Raw genomic sequence first — 20,560 nt, 5'->3', positions numbered from 1 at the left:
GGAATTCAATTGTTTTTCAAAAAAGCTTTTTTTCTAACACATTCAACAACTCAGTAGGAATTAGGAAACATATCTTCAACACCTAGGTTCTGATCAGCTGTTTTCCTGCGCTCTGCCAAAGGTCATCCTCGTCCAGAGGTGCACATTGTTATTGACTGTTGTGACACCATTGGGGAAGTCCACTTTGCCTAACATTCAAATACTTTCATTATTGTCTTTGTATTGGTAAATATTAATACTCATGGCCTACATATTTACTGGAAATACATACAAATTATTCCTGTTCACAATGCAATGTTTATATTTGAGATACTTAACTGTTGCGAGATTTGAGTATAATTTACCCCTGTTATTGGACCAAATTATATTGTCCAGAGGAAAAAAATAGGCAAGTTCAATCTAATGGAGTCTGTTTTAGCAGCCTGGTCTCATAGACTAGACGTAACATAATACATGTAAATCCGGGACAATCAAATTAGTATATGTTATGTTTGATATGGTTACACAAGACAGAAGGTTACTTAAGTCAAAAACAAAAGGAGGCTGTTTGTTCAGGGTGTATGGATGGGTGTGTAAGGTGAATGTCTAGCAACCCAAAGGTTGCTTGTTCAAATCTGATCACGGACAACTTTAGCGAATTAGCAACTTTCCGACTACTTACTACCCCGGAGTCCAGGTTATTTTAGGCTGTGGAACAGCTGCTATAGGCCTAATTAATGCACAACACCGCTTTCTGGAATTTCATCTAGCTCTTCAAGGATCTTGTGTTTATTCAGCTGATACTTTTTGGTTTTGTGAACATAGAGTTTTGTCTTTTCTTCATTTATTCACTGTACATTTTGTACTTCGGTCAGCCTATGGACATTCAAGACAATATATAAAAGAGACAAGTCACCTTAAATGAATAGTTAACTAAACTTTTATTGTTCCTTTTATGTCCAGCCAATTGGAGAGTCCAGTTTCAGCCCTCTCAACATGTGCGATTCAGATTCGGTACAGTATGAATACAGCACTGAACATACAGCCAAACACTGCTGCTGTATCAACAACGACCAGTAGGGCCTACTGAACTTGAATGAGTGAGATTCTTTTAGTCAGTTTAGATTTTTTCTGTAAGACCTTAACCCCCAATTAGGATTAAAAAAATCCAGAAGTTTTTCCCAAATTCCCAGGTGAATCCTCCAACTGGATTTCCTGGAAAACTTGGGAATTTTGGGAATTCTCCATTTGGGATTTCTGGAAAAGCTGGGAATTTTGGGAAAGCCCTCCATAGACTTCCCCTTGAGATGACTGGCTTGATGAGGCAGTTAATGCACATGTTAGGCTTATCTATAGAATGTGCAGTATATACACATAACACACAGTCTCTGACATAAAGGGATGTCACTCATAATGGAATGAATGTTTATTATTATTTGCCACAAAGGCATGTTGAGTTCATATGAAGCTGATAGGAAGTTGCCTGTATGTATGATGAGTTGACTCATTGCAATGTATGGATGGAGCTTCTTTACCATATAGGCCTATAATTACTTTCCAATGTCATGCATGTTAGGATGTAGTAATAGCAACTTTCCTTCCAAATATCAAAGTTCAAGGCATTCATGCATTTGGCAACTCTTTCAATGACTTGTCGCATGAGGGGCAAACGGGAAAAGCACTTTGGTAGGTGTTTTGTTGATAGAGTCACAATGTATGCAGAAGCATAGCTCTGGTCCATGGCGCTGCTTGAGCCTTGCTTAGCAAGCCACTTGAACACCCTGGACCAGAGCTAGTAAAAGCATGGCTAGCATCACACCGAACATGTATTCAGGGAGAATTAAAAAAAAATCTGATTTTTTTTACTGCTTGCGGGAAATAACAGTAATAACATCTCTACTGTTTAACCAGTGGCGAGTCATAATGACGAACAACAACACCAATTGATAATGCATACTCTATATATCTCTGATAACATGTAACTCTCATGTTGTTAATAAAAAGACAAATGAACGTTGCAAACATAGTAGGACCAATGTATGAGCTTTGGAGGACTATGATATGGATATTGAAAGTTTGTGTTGTTTATCTTTAGTTGCACCAGTTTATGGACCATGACACACAATACTAGTATAACTGTTATAGGAGCTAGGCAGGTTGTGTTACGCATAATACCATTTAAATAGCCATTCAACATTCAAACAGACATTGCACGGTTACTTACTGAACTGAGTGAGAGTCACTGCATCACTGTTGACAGTGACACTCACACTTGAGACATTGATGAAAAAGGGCTGAAACATGAAAAAAAAAACGAAATAAATGAGACATTAAAAAGACGAAAGAAAATGCAAAACATTCTTTACAAAGCACCAGCATGTAGTCTACCACTAAGGTCTGATACAGTCAAAACAAAGCCTTTTTGTGCTCAATGTACTCTTTCATGGGATATTCAAACCATATAAATAGAATCCTTAGAAGGGAAAATACCCATTCTATAATTCTATTTATATGATTCCATACTCAGTTTAGTTATATGGTTCCTCCAAGTGTACATGCTTACAACACTGGACACATGTTATGGCAAAGCGACGGTCATAGGACAGTTAGGTGTCCTGACAAGCAAACCAAATACACCACTGTCACACATTGTTTACGTCATGTTATACAACCGCTGGGTCTAATCCTGAATGCTGATTGGTTAAAACCGCATTTCAGCCGGTGTCTATTCAACTAGTTACCACCGGCTAAATCTACGACGTTAAAATGCCTATTTACTCTGTTCCATCTGACTGTTTTATCAGGCGTATGTCGCGGGTCACTACTTCACTGGAGAGCTGTTTGAACTTAAACTTTTTTATTTATCAAAATGCATTCATTGGCAGAAATGCCTTCTCGAACATGTGAACTTTCATATGCCAATATAATAACAAACTTGTATGCCATCTGAAAATACAGTGGCTTGCCAAAGTATTCACCCCCCTGGCATTTTTCCTGTTGTGTTGCCATACAATCTCGAATTAAAATTGATTTTTGGGGGGCTTGTATCATTTGATTTACACAACATGCCTACCACTTTGAAGATACAAAATATTTTTTATTGTGAAACAAACAAGAAATAAGACAAAAAAAACAGAAAACTTGAGCATGCATAACTATTCACCCCCCCAAAGTCAATACTTTGTAGAGCCACCTTTTGCAGCAATTACAGCTGCAAGTCTCTTGGGGTATGTCTCTATAAGCTTGGCACATCTAGCCACTGGGATTTTTGCCCATTCTTCAAGGCAAAACTGCTCCAGCTCCTTCGAGTTGGATGGGTTCCACTGGTGTACAGCAATCTTTAAGTCATAGCACAGATTCTCAATTGAATTGAGGTCTGGGCTTTGACTAGGCCATTCCAAGTCATTTAAATGTTTCCCCTTAAACCACTCGAGTGTTGCTTTAGCAGTATGCTTAGGGTCATTGTCCTGCTGGAAAGTGAACCTCCATCCCAGTCTCAAATCTCTGGAAGACTGAAACAGGTTTCCCTCAAGAATTTCCCTGTATTTAGCACAATACATCATTCCTTCAATTCTGACCAGTTTCCCAGTCCCTACCGATTAAAAACTTCCCCATAGCATGATGCTGCCACCACCATGCTTCACTGTGGGGATGGTGTTCTCGGGTTGATGAGAGGTGTTGGGTTTGCGCCAGACATAGCATTTTCCTTGATGGCCAAAAAGCTCAATTTTAGTCTCATCTGACCAGAGTACCTTCTTCCATATGTTTGGGGAGTCTCCCACATGCCTTTTGGCGAACACCAAATGTGTTTGCTTAAAGAAAAAAATAAGCAATGTTTTTTTTTCTGGCCACTCTTCCATAAAGCCCAGCTCTGTGGAGTGTACGGCTTAAAGTGGCCCTATAGACAGATACTCCAATCTCAGCTGTGGAGCTTTGCAGCTCCTCCAGGGTTCCCTTTGGTCTCTTTATTGCCTCTCTGATTAATGCCCTCCTTGCCTGGTCTGTGAGTCTTGGCAGGTTTGTTGTGGTGCCATATTCTTAAAAAAAATTTAATAATGGATTTAATGGTGCTCTGTGGGCTATTCAAAGTTTCAGATATTTTTTTATAACTCAACCCTTATCTGTACTTCTCCACAACTTTGTCCCTGACCTGTTTGGAGAGCTCCTTGGTCTTCATGGTGCCTCTTGCTTGGTGGTGCCCCTTGCTTAGTGCTGTTGCAGACTCTGGGGCCTTTCAGAACAGGTGTATATATATACAGAGATCATGTGACAGATTATGTGACACTTAGATTGCACACAGGTGGACTTTATTTAACTAATTATGTGACTTCTGAAGGTAATTGTTTGCACCAGATCTTATTTAGGGGCTTCATAGCAAAGGGGGTGAATACATATGCATGCACCACTTTTCCGTTTTTTATTTTTTATAGTTCTTTGAAACAAGTCATTTTTTTCATTTCACTTCACCAATTTGGACTATTTTGTGTATGTCCATTACATGAAATCCAAATAAAAATCCATTTAAATTACAGGTTGTAATGCAGCAAAATAGGAAAAACGCCAAGGGGGATGAATACTTTTGCAAGGCTCTATATTTAATAAAATTGTTAAATTACGAACACAGTTGGTTAAAAAGGCAGCAACCTTCCCGCTAGTCATGATTGGCTGAGATAATGAGTGGGCTGGACATGCCAAGAGATGAGTTTGGATTGGTCTGCCATATAGCACGCTTCTGTCTATTTGAGCTGGTCATTATGTCTAGGTAATCATATCTAACACTGCTTTTTTATTTAATTTATTATGTAGTAAAACTTAACAAAAAGACTCCACAATGCAAGTATCCATTTCAATAGAATGTCACTGCAACAACTGTTTCAGAGCACTCTTGTCTGAGTGTGCCAGAGTGCAGAATAACGCCGGTTGAATATGGCCGGTGTCAGTAAACGTTGGTAAAAAAACGTAATTATATTGATGCCTGGAGCACAGTTAGTCACCAATGCTCTGGATAACATGAAAACAGCCTAACCAGCTCTGCTAGGGTGAGTAAAATGGTCAGAGTTTGGGTGGAAGCAAAAACTTAAGATGATTCTTATGGCATTGCACATGGTCAGTGTGAACCAGAGTGACTTGACACAACATAGAACCAAGCAAGCTGTACCAAACAAAATGGAAACAACACAGGATGTCTTATTTAATGAAAGGGTTTGGAGTCTGCCATGAAGCATTCATCCATGTATACGGGTAAGAGTCTAGCTATAGTTTCAGATATTATACGTTTCTAATTTTGTCAGAAAGTTATTTTCATTGCAAGTTAAAACTGACTGTTAGCTAGCTAGCTGACATTAGATCGCAGGCTCGCTAGCTAATATTATGTTACGTTTATGTTTATGATCTGTGTGTAGTTACTTTAATGTTATATCAGAATGCCATTTCGCATTGCTAGTTATAGCCTAATGTTAGCAAACTAACTAGCTAACACTGAACCTATTTGGATAACTTTAGCTAGCTATGACAATAGTTTTGTATTGCTAGTACTCTATGGATTGGGATTATGGTTCATTGTTTAGCCCCACCCATTTTAAGAGGGTGTGAACAATGCTGAATGGGTGTAGACAAAGGATAGCTCTCCAGTAGGTACCAAAACATTCAAAGGCCATTTTCTCAAAAGTGAGTTTACAAGTTTATCAACTTTCAAAGCAGAATTACTTTCCCATTGTTCTTCAAAATGCAGTGTATGATATACCATTTTGTAGCTCTGAGTCTCCACTTTTATCCAATGTACAAAACACAATTTCAAATTTTGCAGCATGAGACCGATTTAAGCCGGTCGGTCACAATTTATAAACTTGATCTCCACTATAAAAAGCATCTAGACATTATCTCACATTTCTTTAAGACTAACATTTAGTTTTCAACAGCGGAGATTTGTATAAACCTTGCTGTCTGTCTCTCAGATATTTGCAACTTTGTTTCAATATTCAAATTCGATCTCCAGCTGTGCCATAGTAATGAACGTGTCGGGAGTCCGGATGAGACAGACAGACAGGCAGCTTTTCTCAGCCAGTCGAAATCATGAATCAGCATCATTTTTATGGACTGCACGTCTGATATGTTTTCAAGCTAATTTCTTGTTCCCACAGTTTATCAATACATTCAACTTTTACATACACAGATATACATGTGCTAAAAAAGCTCGCATCACTCTGGCTGAGAAGTTGATCTTGTTTTGTCAGGGAACTGTTTCTGATAACAATGTCTACATGCAAACACTTGTAAACTGGTCTACTCATTTTAGAGAATGTTATGAGTTGGAAATAAGCATGTTTTTGGGAGATAAAATCAATGTTTCTCTGAACAAAGAAGTTACAGCGTTAATAGTAAGGTATTTGTACTGGCTATATGTGCTTATTAAATAGCAAAACCATATTCCTTGCATATATTATATTAGTATTACATGAATTGCTCTTTTGTCTGATGATGTTTGATAAGAAAAATCTTAGGATGTCGGGGACCATGAGTAGAGATTTGATTTGACTGTATCTCTGTAAGGGGATGGTGTAATTCATCTTGAAAAGAAAAAGGGAAAGAAAAAGAAAAAGCCACTGAAATGCAATTAAAACACATAAAGACATTTTCATAAACTCATACACTTATCCTTCACAACTAAATTACCTGCTAAGTTTATATATACAGTATATATGGAATGCTATGTTGTAACAATTGTCCATTATGCCATACATCAAATGAAACACACACTTTGAAGCTACTGTACCTTCTTGAATGAACAAGAAAGGCCTGTATCACAATATTTTTTTAAACAGTTACCTGCCATTGTTGTGCAGTGCCTATGCACTAACACCTCACCCAGTCAAGAGCAAGTCATGGCATTGTGAAAGATAAGTGTAACCGTTTACATATAAGGCATATTGAAAAAGTTGAAAGACATCCTTAGACGCTCCTCCTTCAAAGATAATGTAGGTTTAAAATAAGAGAGATCCCAGATATTTTCTTTGTCCAAATGTTGTATTGTGTCTTTTTCCACAAACAGAGCCTTATTCCTCGAGACGGGGAACATCGGTTTTTGGCCTGCAGGGTGAAACCAAAGGTTGTGGAAACCAAAGTTGTCATAGATAGGCGTCAACTTCACAGAGTCTCCTTCACTGGACTGGACAGTGAAGACAGATAAAGATGGCGCTACATTCAGAGGCCCATCAGGCAGAGCAGAGCCACCAGGAGCAGGGAGGCCAAGTTGAGGGACTTGGCAGCCATGACGCCTCCACCTGGAGGGAGACAGACCGAGGCACAATGGTGACGTTTCAATTACATTTTGGGTAACGTCTCTAACCTATCAACCAAGCCATGTATATTTGGTCTGTTCTGTTAAGGATCCTGTGTATGGTTTCGTGATAGGAAAATATTACATACGCACATCCAATGGGTTTGAGCAGGTAGTGGATATCAAATCATATGTTTAGCAAATGGTAAAACGAGTGCACACTGCAATTTATGCTCCTATGTTGTTAATTGGCGACAAAGTTTAGACCACTTTCTTCATCCTTCATGGATTTATGATATCATGCTGTGTACCACTCTGAGAGGCCCCTCTCCCTACCACCTGTGTAATATGGTGTGACATGTTCTCAATAAGCCAAAGATTGGATTTAGAATTTGTATGGCAAGACAGAGTCAGGTTTTTTTTTTTTCAGTGGCAAAATGTGAGTGCCACATCCAATTTGGAGATCGATGACATGTACTGTAAATTACTGGCTGACGGTTATGGCTGGCTGACACAACATTTATTGTCATAGAGAGTTCACCTCTGTTCAATCCACACATGCTACATTCATGAGGGCTCACTCCAGTAGAGAAGCCATTGGTGAACTGATCACAATTCCAAATGTATGTACAGATGGGTGCATTGTGTAGCCTACAGCTGATTCCTGGGCTGTCATAAAATAGCAGGATTATTTCCATTTTAAAGATGGCCACCGAAAGCCAGAGTCATTTGTCACAGTCAACCAGGGGGCCCATGGACAGGAGCTGTCACTGACATTTCATAGTGTATATTATTATAGAGGAATAAGATGGTTGGAAAGGCTTTAGTCTAAAGTCCATTACAAAAGCCTGGTGATGGCCCACTGACTTCAGACTGCCTGGCCGACTGACTGAATGACTGGCTGAGTGGATGGGGTGGAGGATGGAGGGTTGGCTGAGAGTCTGGGTGGAGGAATGGCGGGGTAGATGGATCAAGGGGTAGAGGGGGTCTTGTGAGAAGAGGAAGAGGGAAACCCCCTCCTGGGTAGCTATTATCATGGAGGCCAGGCCCACCTGACAGCTTGATTTCACAGACTCCTGGGAATCAGAGCTCCGGGGGGATTATAATGTAGGGGGTTTGACAAATGGAGGGCCAGCTGCCTTGGATAAGATGGTGATATCTCCCCACCGCACCAAATATGGGATTCAACTTCAGATGGATTACAGTGCTTCACTCAAGTGTTATTATGTTGGCGGTTTGTTACTTAATCTATAGCACCTCCTCACAATCAGCCTCCATTTTGTGTCATCTTAATTTCTGCCTCTAAAAGGGTCTTCATACATTTTTGTAAATGTATTATGTTGATATTTGATTGATGTTTTACCTGAGATGCGTACTTGGGCCACAGCCCCATCCCCTCCCTCGCTGTAAGCCCTGACCTCCACTATGTAGTCCCCATCCTTGTGCATGGGCAGGTCTATATACCACTTCCCAGTGGTAAACAGCATCCCAGTGGATTTGCTGGCCTGCCTGTACAGGACCTGTATGGAGACCAACACACAGACACAGGGAGAATATCAGATCAGTTCATATATGCTCATACTAAGGAGCTGTGACTACACCGCAAAAAGTGAAATATAAGCTAGCCTAAATATCTTATATTGACTGATAATTCCATTAATTGCCTTTTATGTATGGAATACACATGGTATACACTGTCCAACAAAATGCTTACTTGCAGGTTCCTTCTCGACAATGCAACAACAATAATAAATAATAAAAGATAAGAATATGAACATAAATTAAATGGCTCAGTAGAATAGAATAACCATTATAGTCTAATACAGGAAGGCACAATTTATAGCCCAATATTTAAATGTGTTTTGGGGAAGGGGGATTGGTGGGCAAGTGTTTTAAATTGTGAAGTATTTAGCAATCTTGTAGCAGTAGTTGTGATGTGTGTAGCATCAGTGTGTGTGTGCGTGTGTATGTGTGTGTGTGTGTGCGTGTGTGCGTGTGTTTATGAGTGTACAGTGGCAAGAAAAAGTATGTGAACCCTTTGATTTACCTGGATTTCTGCATAAATTGGTCATAAAATTTGATCTGATGTTCCATCTAAGTCACAACAATAGACAAACACAGTCTGCTTAAACTAATAACACACGAACAATTATACTTTTTCATGTCTTTATTGAACACACCGTGTAAACATTCACAGTGCAGGGTGGAAAAAGTATGTGAACCCTTGGATTTAATAACTGGTTGACCCTCCTTTGGCAGCAATAACCTCAACCAAACGTTTTCTGTAGTTGCGGATCAGACCTGCACAACGGTCATGAGGAATTTTGGACCATTCCTCTTTACAAAACTGTTTCAGTTCAGCAATATTCTTGGGATGTCTGGTGTGAACCGTTCTCTTGAGGTCATGCCACAGCATCTCAATCGGCTTGAGGTCAGAACTCTGACTGGGCCACTCCAGAAGGCACATTTTCTTCTGTTGAAGCCATTCTGTTGTTGATTTACTTCTGTGTTTTGGGTCGTTGTCCTGTTGCATCACCCAACTTCTGTTGAGCTTCAATTGGAGGACAGATAGCCTTACATTCTCCTGCAAAATGTCTTGATGAACTTGGGAATTCATTTGTCTGTCGATGATAGCAAGCTGTCCAGGCCCTGAGGCAGCAGAGCAGTCCCAAACCATGACGCTCCCTCCACCATACTTTACAGTTGGGATGAGGTTTTGATGTTTGTGTGCTGTGCCTTTTTTCTCCACACATAGTGCTGTGTGTTCCTTCCAAACAACTCAACTTTAGTTTCATCTGTCCACAGAATATTTTGCCAGTAGCGCTGTGGAACATCCAGGTGCTCTTTTGCGAACTTCACACGTGCAGCAATGTTTTTTTTGGACAGCAGTGGCTTCTTCCGTGGTGTCCTCCCATGAACACCATTCTTCTTTAGTGTTTTACGTATTGTAGATTTGTCAGAAGAGATGTTAGCATGTTCCAGAGATTTCCATAAGTCTTTACCTGATACTCCAGGATTCTTACATTTTACATTTTAGTCATTTAGCAGACGCTCTTATCCAAAGCGACTTACAGTAGTGAATGCATACATTTCTTCTTTATTTTCATACGCCAGGGTTGTGGGAATCAAACCCACAACCCTGGCGTTGCAAACACCATGCTGGCGTTGCAAACACCATGCTCTACCAACTGAGCCACAGGGAAGCCTTCTTAACCTCATTGAGCATTCTGTGCTGTGCTCTTGCAGTCATCTTTGCAGGACGGCCACTCCAAGGGAGAGTAGCAACAGTGCTGAACTTTCTCAATTTTTAGACAATTTGTCTTACCGTGGACTGATGAATATCAAGGCTTTTAGAGATACATTTGTAACCCTTTCCAACTTTATGCAAGTCAACAATTCTTAATCTTAGGTTTTCTGAGATCTCTTTTGTTCGAGGCATGGTTCACATCAGGCAATGCCACATCAGGCAATGCCACATCAGGCAATGCCTTCCCTGTAGCTCAGTTGGTAGAGCATGGTGTTTGCAACACCAGGGTTGTGGGTTTGATTCCCACGGGGGGCCAGCACAGAAAAAAAAAAAAAAAACATGTATGAAATGGAATGTATCCACTTACTACTGTAAGTCGCTCTGGATAAGAGCGTCTGTTAAATCACTCAAATGTAAAAAAATGTAATTCTTCTTGTGAATAGCAAACTCAAATTTTGTGATCGTTTTTTATAGGGCAGGGCATCTCTAACCAACATCTCCAATCTCGTCTCATTGATTGGACTCCAGGTTAGCTGACTCCTGACTCCAATTAGCTTTTGGAGAAGTCATTAGCCTAGGGGTTCACATACTTGTTCCAACCTACACTGTGAATGGTTAAATTATGTATTCAATATAGACAAGAAAAATACAATAATTTGTGTGTTATTAGTTTAAGCACACTGTGTTTGTCCATTGTTGTGACTTGGATCAAGATCAGATCCAATTTGATGACAACTGTATGAAGAAATCCAGGTAATTACCAAGGATTCACATACTTTTTCTTGCCACTGTATATCTATGTGAGTGTATGAATGAATGAGTGCATGTGTGCTAAGGTACAGAGAGTCAGTGCAGGTCAGTGCAGGTGGCTAGTCTAGAGGGGCCAGCTCTCTGCCAGCTCTCTCGCTTGTAGATAGAGCCTGTTGGTCTCTGAGCCTGTTGGCATCAGACCTCATACTCCAATACCGTCCACTCGACAGTAAGGATGCTGCCGGCCTTCCACACTGTTTCGACTAGATGTCCTGGATGGGTGGGAACACGGTCCCGGTGTTGTACTGGACCGTCTTCAGCCGTTGGAGGGCCTTTCGGTCGTGGATGGAGCAATTCCCCGTACCAGGTCGTGATGCAACTGGTCAGGACGCTCTCAATGGTGCAGCGGGTAGTATTAGGAGAGGACCTGGGGTGGCATGCCAAATTTCAGCCTTAATTTGACAGCCTTAGGAAGTAGAGACACTGTTGCGCCCTCTTGACAAGAGTGGTGGTGTTGTTGGTCCATGTCAAGTCCTCTGTGATGTGGACACCAAGGAACTTAAAACGTCTCCCTCTCTCTACTCCAGTCCTGTTGATGTGGATCGGGGAATGTTCCCTCCTCTGCTTCCTGAAGTCAACAATTAACTCCTTTGTTTTGCTGACATTGAGGGAGAGGTTGTGGGCCTGGCACCACAATTCCACTTACCTCCTCTCTATAGGCCGACTCTTCATGGTTGGCTATGAGGCCTACCACCGTGGTTTCGTCAGCAAACTTGATGTTGCAGAGGGTCAAGCTTGGAGGGAACAATATTGTTGAATGCTAAACTGTAGTCAATGTTCAGTATGCTCACATAGGTGTTCCTCTTGCCTAGATGTGTTACGGCCATGTGAATAGTGATGGAATTGGCATCTACCGTGGATTTGGGCATGACACCTTGTTTTTCTTGGGCACTGGGATGATGGTGGTGTCCTTGAAGCAGGTGGGCACTACAGCCTGGGACAGGTTGAATATGTCCGAGAAGACGCCTGCCAGCTGGTCAGAACACACTCTGAGGATGCGGCCAGGGATGCCATCTGGGCTGGCAGCTTTGTGAGTATTCACTCTTTTGAGTTTTCCTTAAGTCAGCCTCGGAGAGCGAAAGCACCTGGTCGTCCGGAGCAGCGAGAGTCTTCCTGGATGGCTCAGTATTGTTTGCTTCGAAGCGAGCATAGTATGTGTTAAGATCTTCTGGGTGGGAGGCTTAGGTTCCCTTTCTTGTAATAAGCCTGTTTTTAGGTTAAAATAAGCAAAATTATCTGCCAATGATGTTAGATAATTTAGCTTGGTAAAAAGTGAATTATCAGTCAATATAAGATATTTAGGCTTGCTTAGATTTCACTTTTTGCAGTGTATGAGAAAGGCACTTGAGTAAACTATATGTTGTGTCGAGTAATGTGGACCTTCTAGCTTGGTTGAGTTTTGAAAGCTGTAGCTTTAAGAAATCTGTTACGTCTCATGTGCGTATGTGACATGCTGGATAGAGACTATTGCTCATGTGTTGATCTGAAGTACAGGCCTTTTTTTTTTTTTTTTACTACAATACAAGCTTCCATGCATTTGTAAAACTGTACCCACCTTGTAGCCATCTATTGTTGACTCGTTGGCCAAGGGTTCAACATGTTCCCAGGCGATATTCACTGATGTGCCTTTCAGCTTTTTACTGATTATTTTAGGAGGCCGGCTTGGGGCTGGCGAAAAACAGAAGAAAAATTGTTCTACAGTGTAAGGATCATGTGACAATCAAACAGAATCAGTGAGATCACACTTTTGCACCCCGGTACATAACTCAGAATATGCTGACCATTATTTAGCTGAGGACCATTCTCCCAGACACAGATTAAGCCTAGTTCACCACTAACACACTTTCAATAGAGAAACTCCATTGAAAAATGTTTTAGTGTAAGTGTAGTCTTCCTTTATTTCCAGGAAACCAGCCCTGAGATAAAAATACGCACGGGCTTTCTTGGTGTAGATCTGTAAGTGTTGGCTGGGGGGTCCGTATCCAGCTGCATTGTAGGCCCTGACCTCTATGAGGTAGTGGGAGTCTGGCCTCATATTATCCAGCCTGGTCTGGTTCTCTCTGCTGGACACCACTACCCTCTGACTGGACGTCTCACTGTCCTCCGCCTTCCTCCAGTACCGCACCTGGACAGGAGAAGAAGGAGACGGTCACAGAGACTCAATATACTGAATATAATATTCTAGGGCCTAAATACTTCCTGGTAAAAAATAATATGGTAATGACTATTAGTTGATTGTACTGGATCAAATACAATAAGGTACTCAAGGTTAGTCCATTGTTTGGAGGACTCTGGGTTGGTGCAGACAAGTCGCTTCTACTTCTATCTGATAAACAGTCATGTTACTCCTCATAGACACAGACACATAGTACTGACCTGGTAGCCTTCTACAGTGTGCTGGGTGACAGGAAGCCACCACACGATGGCCTCAGTGGCGGACAGCGCCCTGGCCCCCACACTAGTAGGGGCTTTAGATGGCACTGGTGGCACACACAGATATATCATTTAAGACACTATAAGACAGAGAGAGAGAGAGAGAGAGAGAGACCCTGTAAAAGTATTTCCTCCATATACCCACCTACAGTAACTATCAATTTTCTATGAATATAGTTTTTCTTTCACTTTACAACTTCATGTTGGCACCAAGTCTGACCTGTTCATGCAGACCTCCCTCAGTCTTGGTAAGGAGGCATCTGTTAACAGGCATTAATCATTACCTAGGACAAGCTCAGTGACAGAAATCTCTCTCTCTCTCATCACATTCTTTCTGCTCTCCAACAAACACTTCCCTCTGAGTTACTACCCATGGCACACTCTCAGAATATTCGCTCCAAGACAGAGGGCTGTCCTTCTTTTGGTGTTTAAATCTCACGCAGGGCGCCGCACCAAGAAACCTTCAGCGTTACACGTCATCAGGCTTAACTGAACGCTTCTCCCCTCTTTTACACTCCCAACCAGCGTTACCACGGCAACTGAGCATCTCTCCGTAGTGGCTATCTTGATTGTCTGTCAGCTGAAGTTAATAAGTGGGCTAAATGCTTGGCATCCTTGGGGCGAATAATCAGCTTTCTGGTTCATGCCACAAAGATCACGGTAATCCTACTCTGATGAGGGCGGGGAAAGGAGGGAGGGAGAGAGGTATGGAGAGATGGAGGGTAGGGAGGGTTCACATTCTAAGGGTACCATTCTTCACATTCATCTTTGGGATTAGTTATTAAGTATATCCCACTCCATTAAAAAGTCACCGTGCTGATAAATAATTGACACTGACAGATTGAAACCGTTGATACGAAGGCGTGGCGTTCTGAAGAGCCCCGCTCTCTCTATGCTGCTGACAGAGTACAATAATCCGGGGTCAGTTTTTCTGTTTTCCCACCTATGCTTGCGGTTGGGCTTAGGCGTAAGATGATCCTAGATCTGTGCTTACCGTCCTGTGCAGAGTAGATGACAGCCATGAGACTATAGGGTCCTTCCCCTTTGCTGTTGAAGGCCTTGACTTTGACCTCAAACTCTGTGGAGGCGGGGATGGATGAGTCTTTGTGGACGTAGTGTTTAGCCTCGGGGTCTGCCACAGTCACCTTCCTCCACTCGTAGCCATCCTGGGGCTTAAAGGCGACGATGTAGCCAAAGTTACGTCCATAGTAGTACTGTGGCTGCACTGGCTGGAGGTAGACGGAATAGGAAATAAGAGTTGAAAGACTAAGAATAACAGAAATATCCACAGCAAGAAAGACATCCTTGTTGACAGAGTTAGGCTGAGTGACAAGGCAATGGCCAGACCCAAAATAAGGGGTTATCATCACTCTAAAGCATGTTTATATAATATATAATACTATTATAGTTAACATGACCACTGTGTTTCTGACAGAGTGTTTATTCCAAAGTTATGACAGTCTTATTATTAGACCAACACCCTCTCCCCATGCCTCATCTCCTAGCTTGGCTCAGGCACCATCAGACCATATGTGCTGCGTGACGTACATGCATCAGACACCGCTAACCTCTAAACACACACAGTTAACCTTTAAAACACAAGCCTCATCGCATCGACCAACTGCTGTAGGATTGATGCTGCCAGGCTTCTAGCAAGAAAAGGCAATTTGCCCAGGAGGGCAATAGGAATTTGTCAAAGGGGGCAGCAGAGAAACGGAGGCTAGCTAATGCTTGATATCTATCACTGATAGATTTGCTGGCGATCGTGTTGTGAGTGTAAACAAGTGAGAGACCGATACAAAAGCACTTCTGGATACCAGTCTTTATCCGTCAAACCGTACTGTTATGAATGTGCTGTGGTGTGATGTGTTTTCTTTCCTCTTCCTCCATGAATATAGCCACCGTACTTTCATAGCTGTGTTGCACTGCCTTGCAAAGAGGAGGGAAAAAAGGCAAAAACGAAATGTATTTTGCATGTGCAAAACTTCTGCTAATGCTTGACTGCATTGGCTTGCTCCTGGCTGCTGTCAGATCAGATTTAAGAGGGAAGTTGAGTTTGTGGTCATAGTTCACCCTGGCAGAGACCGAAAAAAGTATTGGCTAGACCTACCGTCCAAGTTATGGTCAGCTCCCTGCTGGTTCCGCCACCGCCGCCGATGTCTGAGGGAGCCACCACAGGAACTAAAAGCAAACGCCAAGATCTGAGTTCACATTCACAGGCCAGTATTCACAAAGCACATCACAGTAGGATCCAGCCTGTCCATTTAATCATATTCATTATGATCTAAAAGGTCAAACTAGATCCTAGATCAGCACTGCTACTCTGAGACACTTTGTGAATATGGGCCATTGTCCACACAGTACAATGCCAAACAACACATACTGTACCCTTCCATTGGCACCAGTACTGACGCAGCATTGGCTTTGCAAATACCATATCACTGTCACTAATGCTGCCAAGTGCAACACTTTAATGTTCATATGGGACCGATGCCACACTGTGGGGGTAGAAAGGCTACGGCTCTTCCCTGCTCTGCTTAAAGCTCAGTCTTATCTCATGTGTGTAGAAAGGTTCCACTAGGCCTACTTTTTCCAATGTTGAACTTAAATTAGCTTATATGGCCGACTGGGGTTCAAAACCAGATCTCCAGTTCAAAACCAGATCTCCAGATCTCCTGCTGAGCTAAAGCCTAGGCCAGTGGTCACCAACCGGTTGATAGCGATCGACTGGTCGATCTCCAAGCCATTCGTAGTCGATCACCAAACATTTATGTTAAAAACTATATATTTGATTTATTTATCACAGTTGGCCGTAGGTACATTTGATTCAGAAGCTCTAGAGCCAGGAAGGCAAAGAGTTCAGATTTTGAACCATTTCATGTGTCTGAAGGTAGAACTCTGCATACCCGACCCGGCAGTTCTAGAGAGCAAATCAAGTGAACCTATTGGTCTACCGCTGGCCAATCAGATAGCTCAGACCACCGTGTCTGCACAGTTTCCTCGAACCATGGGCTGTAAAAAGAAGCCTTGCGTGCATAGCAAAGTTGATACTGTGAGATTTCAAAACTTTTAAAACCATGACTAGGGAGAGACTCAATGAATACAGCAAAGAGCTGCTGTTTTTATAAGTAAGCTCATGTTTAAGTTGTTATTCAGCACTGTCAACACTTTGCTCAACACTTTTATAAGCCATAAACTGCGTGCTCTCCCTACTTTCACACACGCTACAACCAGCACTGCAGCAGTAATGAATGAGTATAGCAATGTGTTTCAATAAGCTTGCGTTGCTACTGTATTATTAGCGGTTTGTGTCTTCTTTAATATCAAGGAATATTTAACTTTTTCTGGTCATAGGAGTAACAACATGAACTGGTGCATGAGGCAGAAATAATGCAGTGCGACTTGAGTTTCGCCATCAGCTTGAAGACTGTGTCCCCTTTTCTCAGCAGAGAGCGAGCAGAGGGATGGTGAGTCGGGTGAGAGGCAGCTTCACCGCTGCCCTCTCTCTACCTCGCTCTCCTCAGACTGGGGAAAGGGGATACCTAGTCAGTTGCACAAATGAATGCATTCAAATGTAATGTGTCTTCCGCATTTAAGAGCTGCCTAAGAGCTGCCTTAATCGATGTCATCAGCGTCCAGTTCAGTTGTTGTTGGGGGTTAACTGCCTTGCTCAAGGGCAGAACGAACGATTTTTCCACTTTGCCAGCTCTGGGATTTAAACAAGCAACCTTTCGTTACTGGCCCAACACTTTTAACCTTTTACTGCAGTGGGCTAAATCAGGGTCACAGAGTGTTTCTTGGTAGTCTTAAATCTACTTTGAAACAAAAGTATTCACCTGACACACAAGGTTATGGACTTACCATGTCAGATATAGAGTTGAAATGTATTCAGTATTACACTTTATATACATCACAGAAAACTGAAATATAACAAGGATTTTTGACATAGAACCCCTGGATTTTCAGCATTTAAAAAATAATCATGTTTATTGATTATGAAATTATGAAAAATATGAATAACATTCCGCCCATGAGGCCACTCGGTCATTTGACTGCAGGAAAGGGCTACCGGCCTAAAGTGACCATCAGATGCAGGCCATCAGTCCAGTAAAATCAATTCTAGAAAATCATTATGCTCACTGAGCTGTGCCTCACAAGTAATACAATTACCAGTGTGATCATATACCCAACATTTTTAAATATAATTTCTAAATGGTCTGAGAAGAACAACACTGGCAGGGCAATTCAAGCATAGCCAACATGTAGTCATAATGTATTGGGCCTATAGCCTACTGCACAAACATAACTGTTTTTAATAGGTTAATGTTGCATAGGCTTACTTTTTTGTTGTTGTCATGTTAAAAAAAAAATCGGAATGGTAGATCTTGGCTTGCTTTTGGACTCAGAAAGTGATCTTGGCTCAGGAAAGGTTGGTGACTACTGGCCTAGACGTTAGCTCTGGTAGCCAAGACAAGTTTTCATATCTAAGGCAAGGTTACTCATGATGCGATGGCGGTTCCATACCAGCTCCGTTCTACTTACCTGCCTCCAGCGTGGTGACTTTGGGAGAGGGGCTGCTGGGGTCTCCTGTCCCCAGGGTGTTGGTGGCTATCACCCTGAACTCATACTCTGTCCAGGGAAACAAGTCCACCACCGTGGCTGTCTCTGCATTTCCTTCCACATCCGGAGGGGCTACAAATCAAAGCAAGCTTTATTTACACAGGAAATTTCAGACATGGAAATGTTCACATTGCAGAAAAAAAACAAAGAAAAACTTAAATATTTACTAAACAACAAACATAAGAGGAGAAAAAACTAAAGAATAACAATAAAAACTGAATGACTGAAAAGCATCCTAAGACAGAGATACATAGAAACACATAGTTTCACCTCAGAGAAGTATCAGATAAACAATCATAACATAGTGTGTATAAATGCTGCCAGCACTTGGACTTGGAAGTTGTAGTACTTCGGTGCTACTGACCAAAGTACTCATTTACAGAACATTGTAAGAGTTTAGCTCATCTTATTTTGCATTTTATATAAATGCTGACCTAGGACTTATGAAATGGTGCCTGTGAGGACACATTCCATACATTCAGAACATTTGTGGTTTCGGTCTCTGCAGGTTTTGCTTCTTTAAGAGCTCCACCATGTATAGCGATGTATCTGGCGCTTCTAAAAAACTGTTTTTGCTATGTCATTATGGGGTATTGGGTGTAGATTGATTTTTTATTTATTTAATCCAAGTTAGAAGGCTGTAATGTAACAAAATGTGGAAAAAGTGAAGGGGTCTGAATACTTTCCCGAAAGCACTGTATATATCTGGCCCTTAGCCAGTCAGAGTGGCACCACAGCAGTCTATGCTTCAGTGTTAGTTTATTTGACCAGATTTTGGTGTTCATGGAGCAAAAAAAAAAAAAAAGTATTTTATTGGACCGATAGACAGTAGGAGAGAGACAGAAAAGGTTGGGGAGGAGACATTAGTATGGGTTCTGAAAGCGGCAGCACAAACTGCAAGACCAGACCTACACATTTAGGGTACTTATTTGACCAGTCTACAGTTTGATGTACAGTACCAGTCAAAAGGGTTTTTCTTTATTTTTGCTATGTTCTACTTTGTAGAATAATAGTTAAGACATCAAAACTATGAATAGGGGGCAGTATTTGCACGGCCGGATAAAAAACGTACCCGATTTAATCTGGTTACTACTCCTGCCCAGTAACTAGAATATGCATATCATTGTTTGATTTGGATAGAAAACACCCTAAAGTTTCTAAAACTGTTTGAATGGTGTCTGTGAGTATAACAGAACTCATATGGCAGTCAAAACCCTGAGACAAATCCTGACAGGAAACTGAAATCTGATGTGTGGATATCACTTCAAACATTTGCCATTGAAACACACAGGGGCTTGTGAATCATTTAGCACTTCCTATGGCTTCCACTAGATGTCCCCTGTCTTTACAAAGTGGTTTGAGTCTTCTATGGTAGTAACTGACCCAAAGAGAGGCTGTTGATATTGGTCACAGGGGATGGGCAATTACCATTGTGACGTCGGCGCCCATGGCTACTCTCCCTTTTCGAAACGTTTTGAAAAACAATGCAACCGTCCCAATGGAATATTATTGAAGCCCTGGTTGAAAAAGCCCCTAAAGATTTATGTTATACAACGTTTGACATGTTTGAACGAACTTAAATATATATTTTTTGCTCATTCCTGACGACAAGTCAGACACACACGGTACATTTTCACTAGCCTTCGGAGCGCGCTAACACTATTGGGACATAAATTATTCACTTTTTTGAACAAAAATACATTTGTTATGGACCTGGGATTCCTAGAAGTGCCTTCTGATAAAGATAATCAAAGGTAAGGGATTATTTACAATATACTTTTTTTCTGGGCATACCACGTCGTTTATTGCAAAGTGTGATTTCCCAGTAAAGTTATTTTTAAATCTGGCAAAGCGATGGCATTCAAGACATGTTAATCTATAAGTCTTTGAATGACAATATTACATTTTAACAATGTTTTCGAATAGTAATTTTGTAAATTGTAGCGCTAATTCACCGGAAGCATTTGAGGGAAAAGATTTTCTGAACGTCATGCGCCGATGTAAAATGCTGTTTTTATATATAAATATGAACTTTATCGAACACAAAATGCATGTGTTGTGTAACATGATGTCCTAGGAGTGTCATCTGATGAAGGTTGTCAAAGGTTAGTGCTGCATTTAGCTGTGTTTTGGGTATTTGTGATGCATGCTAGTTGCTTTGAAAATGGCTGTGTGATTATTTCTGGCTGGGTACT

At 41.4% G+C, this 20,560-nt stretch overlaps 1 protein-coding gene across 1 annotated transcript in view; it reads right to left on the bottom strand.

The window, feature by feature from the left end:
• Nucleotides 1–5,647: 5,647 nt before the first annotated feature.
• The window catches only part of LOC106573085 (contactin-1a), a 127,148-nt gene continuing 112,235 nt past the window's right edge, over nucleotides 5,648–20,560 (bottom strand). The window contains exons 18-25 of the mRNA XM_014147770.2: nucleotides 18,288–18,437; nucleotides 15,856–15,926; nucleotides 14,740–14,974; nucleotides 13,689–13,792; nucleotides 13,248–13,437; nucleotides 12,868–12,980; nucleotides 8,619–8,775; nucleotides 5,648–7,259 (exon numbers count right to left, since the gene is read on the bottom strand). Coding sequence (XP_014003245.1) covers nucleotides 7,180–7,259; nucleotides 8,619–8,775; nucleotides 12,868–12,980; nucleotides 13,248–13,437; nucleotides 13,689–13,792; nucleotides 14,740–14,974; nucleotides 15,856–15,926; nucleotides 18,288–18,437 — 1,100 coding nt within the window. The 3' untranslated portion in view covers nucleotides 5,648–7,179. The remainder of the gene's footprint in view (nucleotides 7,260–8,618; nucleotides 8,776–12,867; nucleotides 12,981–13,247; nucleotides 13,438–13,688; nucleotides 13,793–14,739; nucleotides 14,975–15,855; nucleotides 15,927–18,287; nucleotides 18,438–20,560) is intronic.

This window comes from Salmo salar, chromosome ssa16 (assembly GCF_905237065.1).
Source record: "Salmo salar chromosome ssa16, Ssal_v3.1, whole genome shotgun sequence".
NCBI lineage: Eukaryota > Metazoa > Chordata > Actinopteri > Salmoniformes > Salmonidae > Salmo > Salmo salar.
This window is presented reverse-complemented; position numbering and strand designations above follow the sequence as displayed.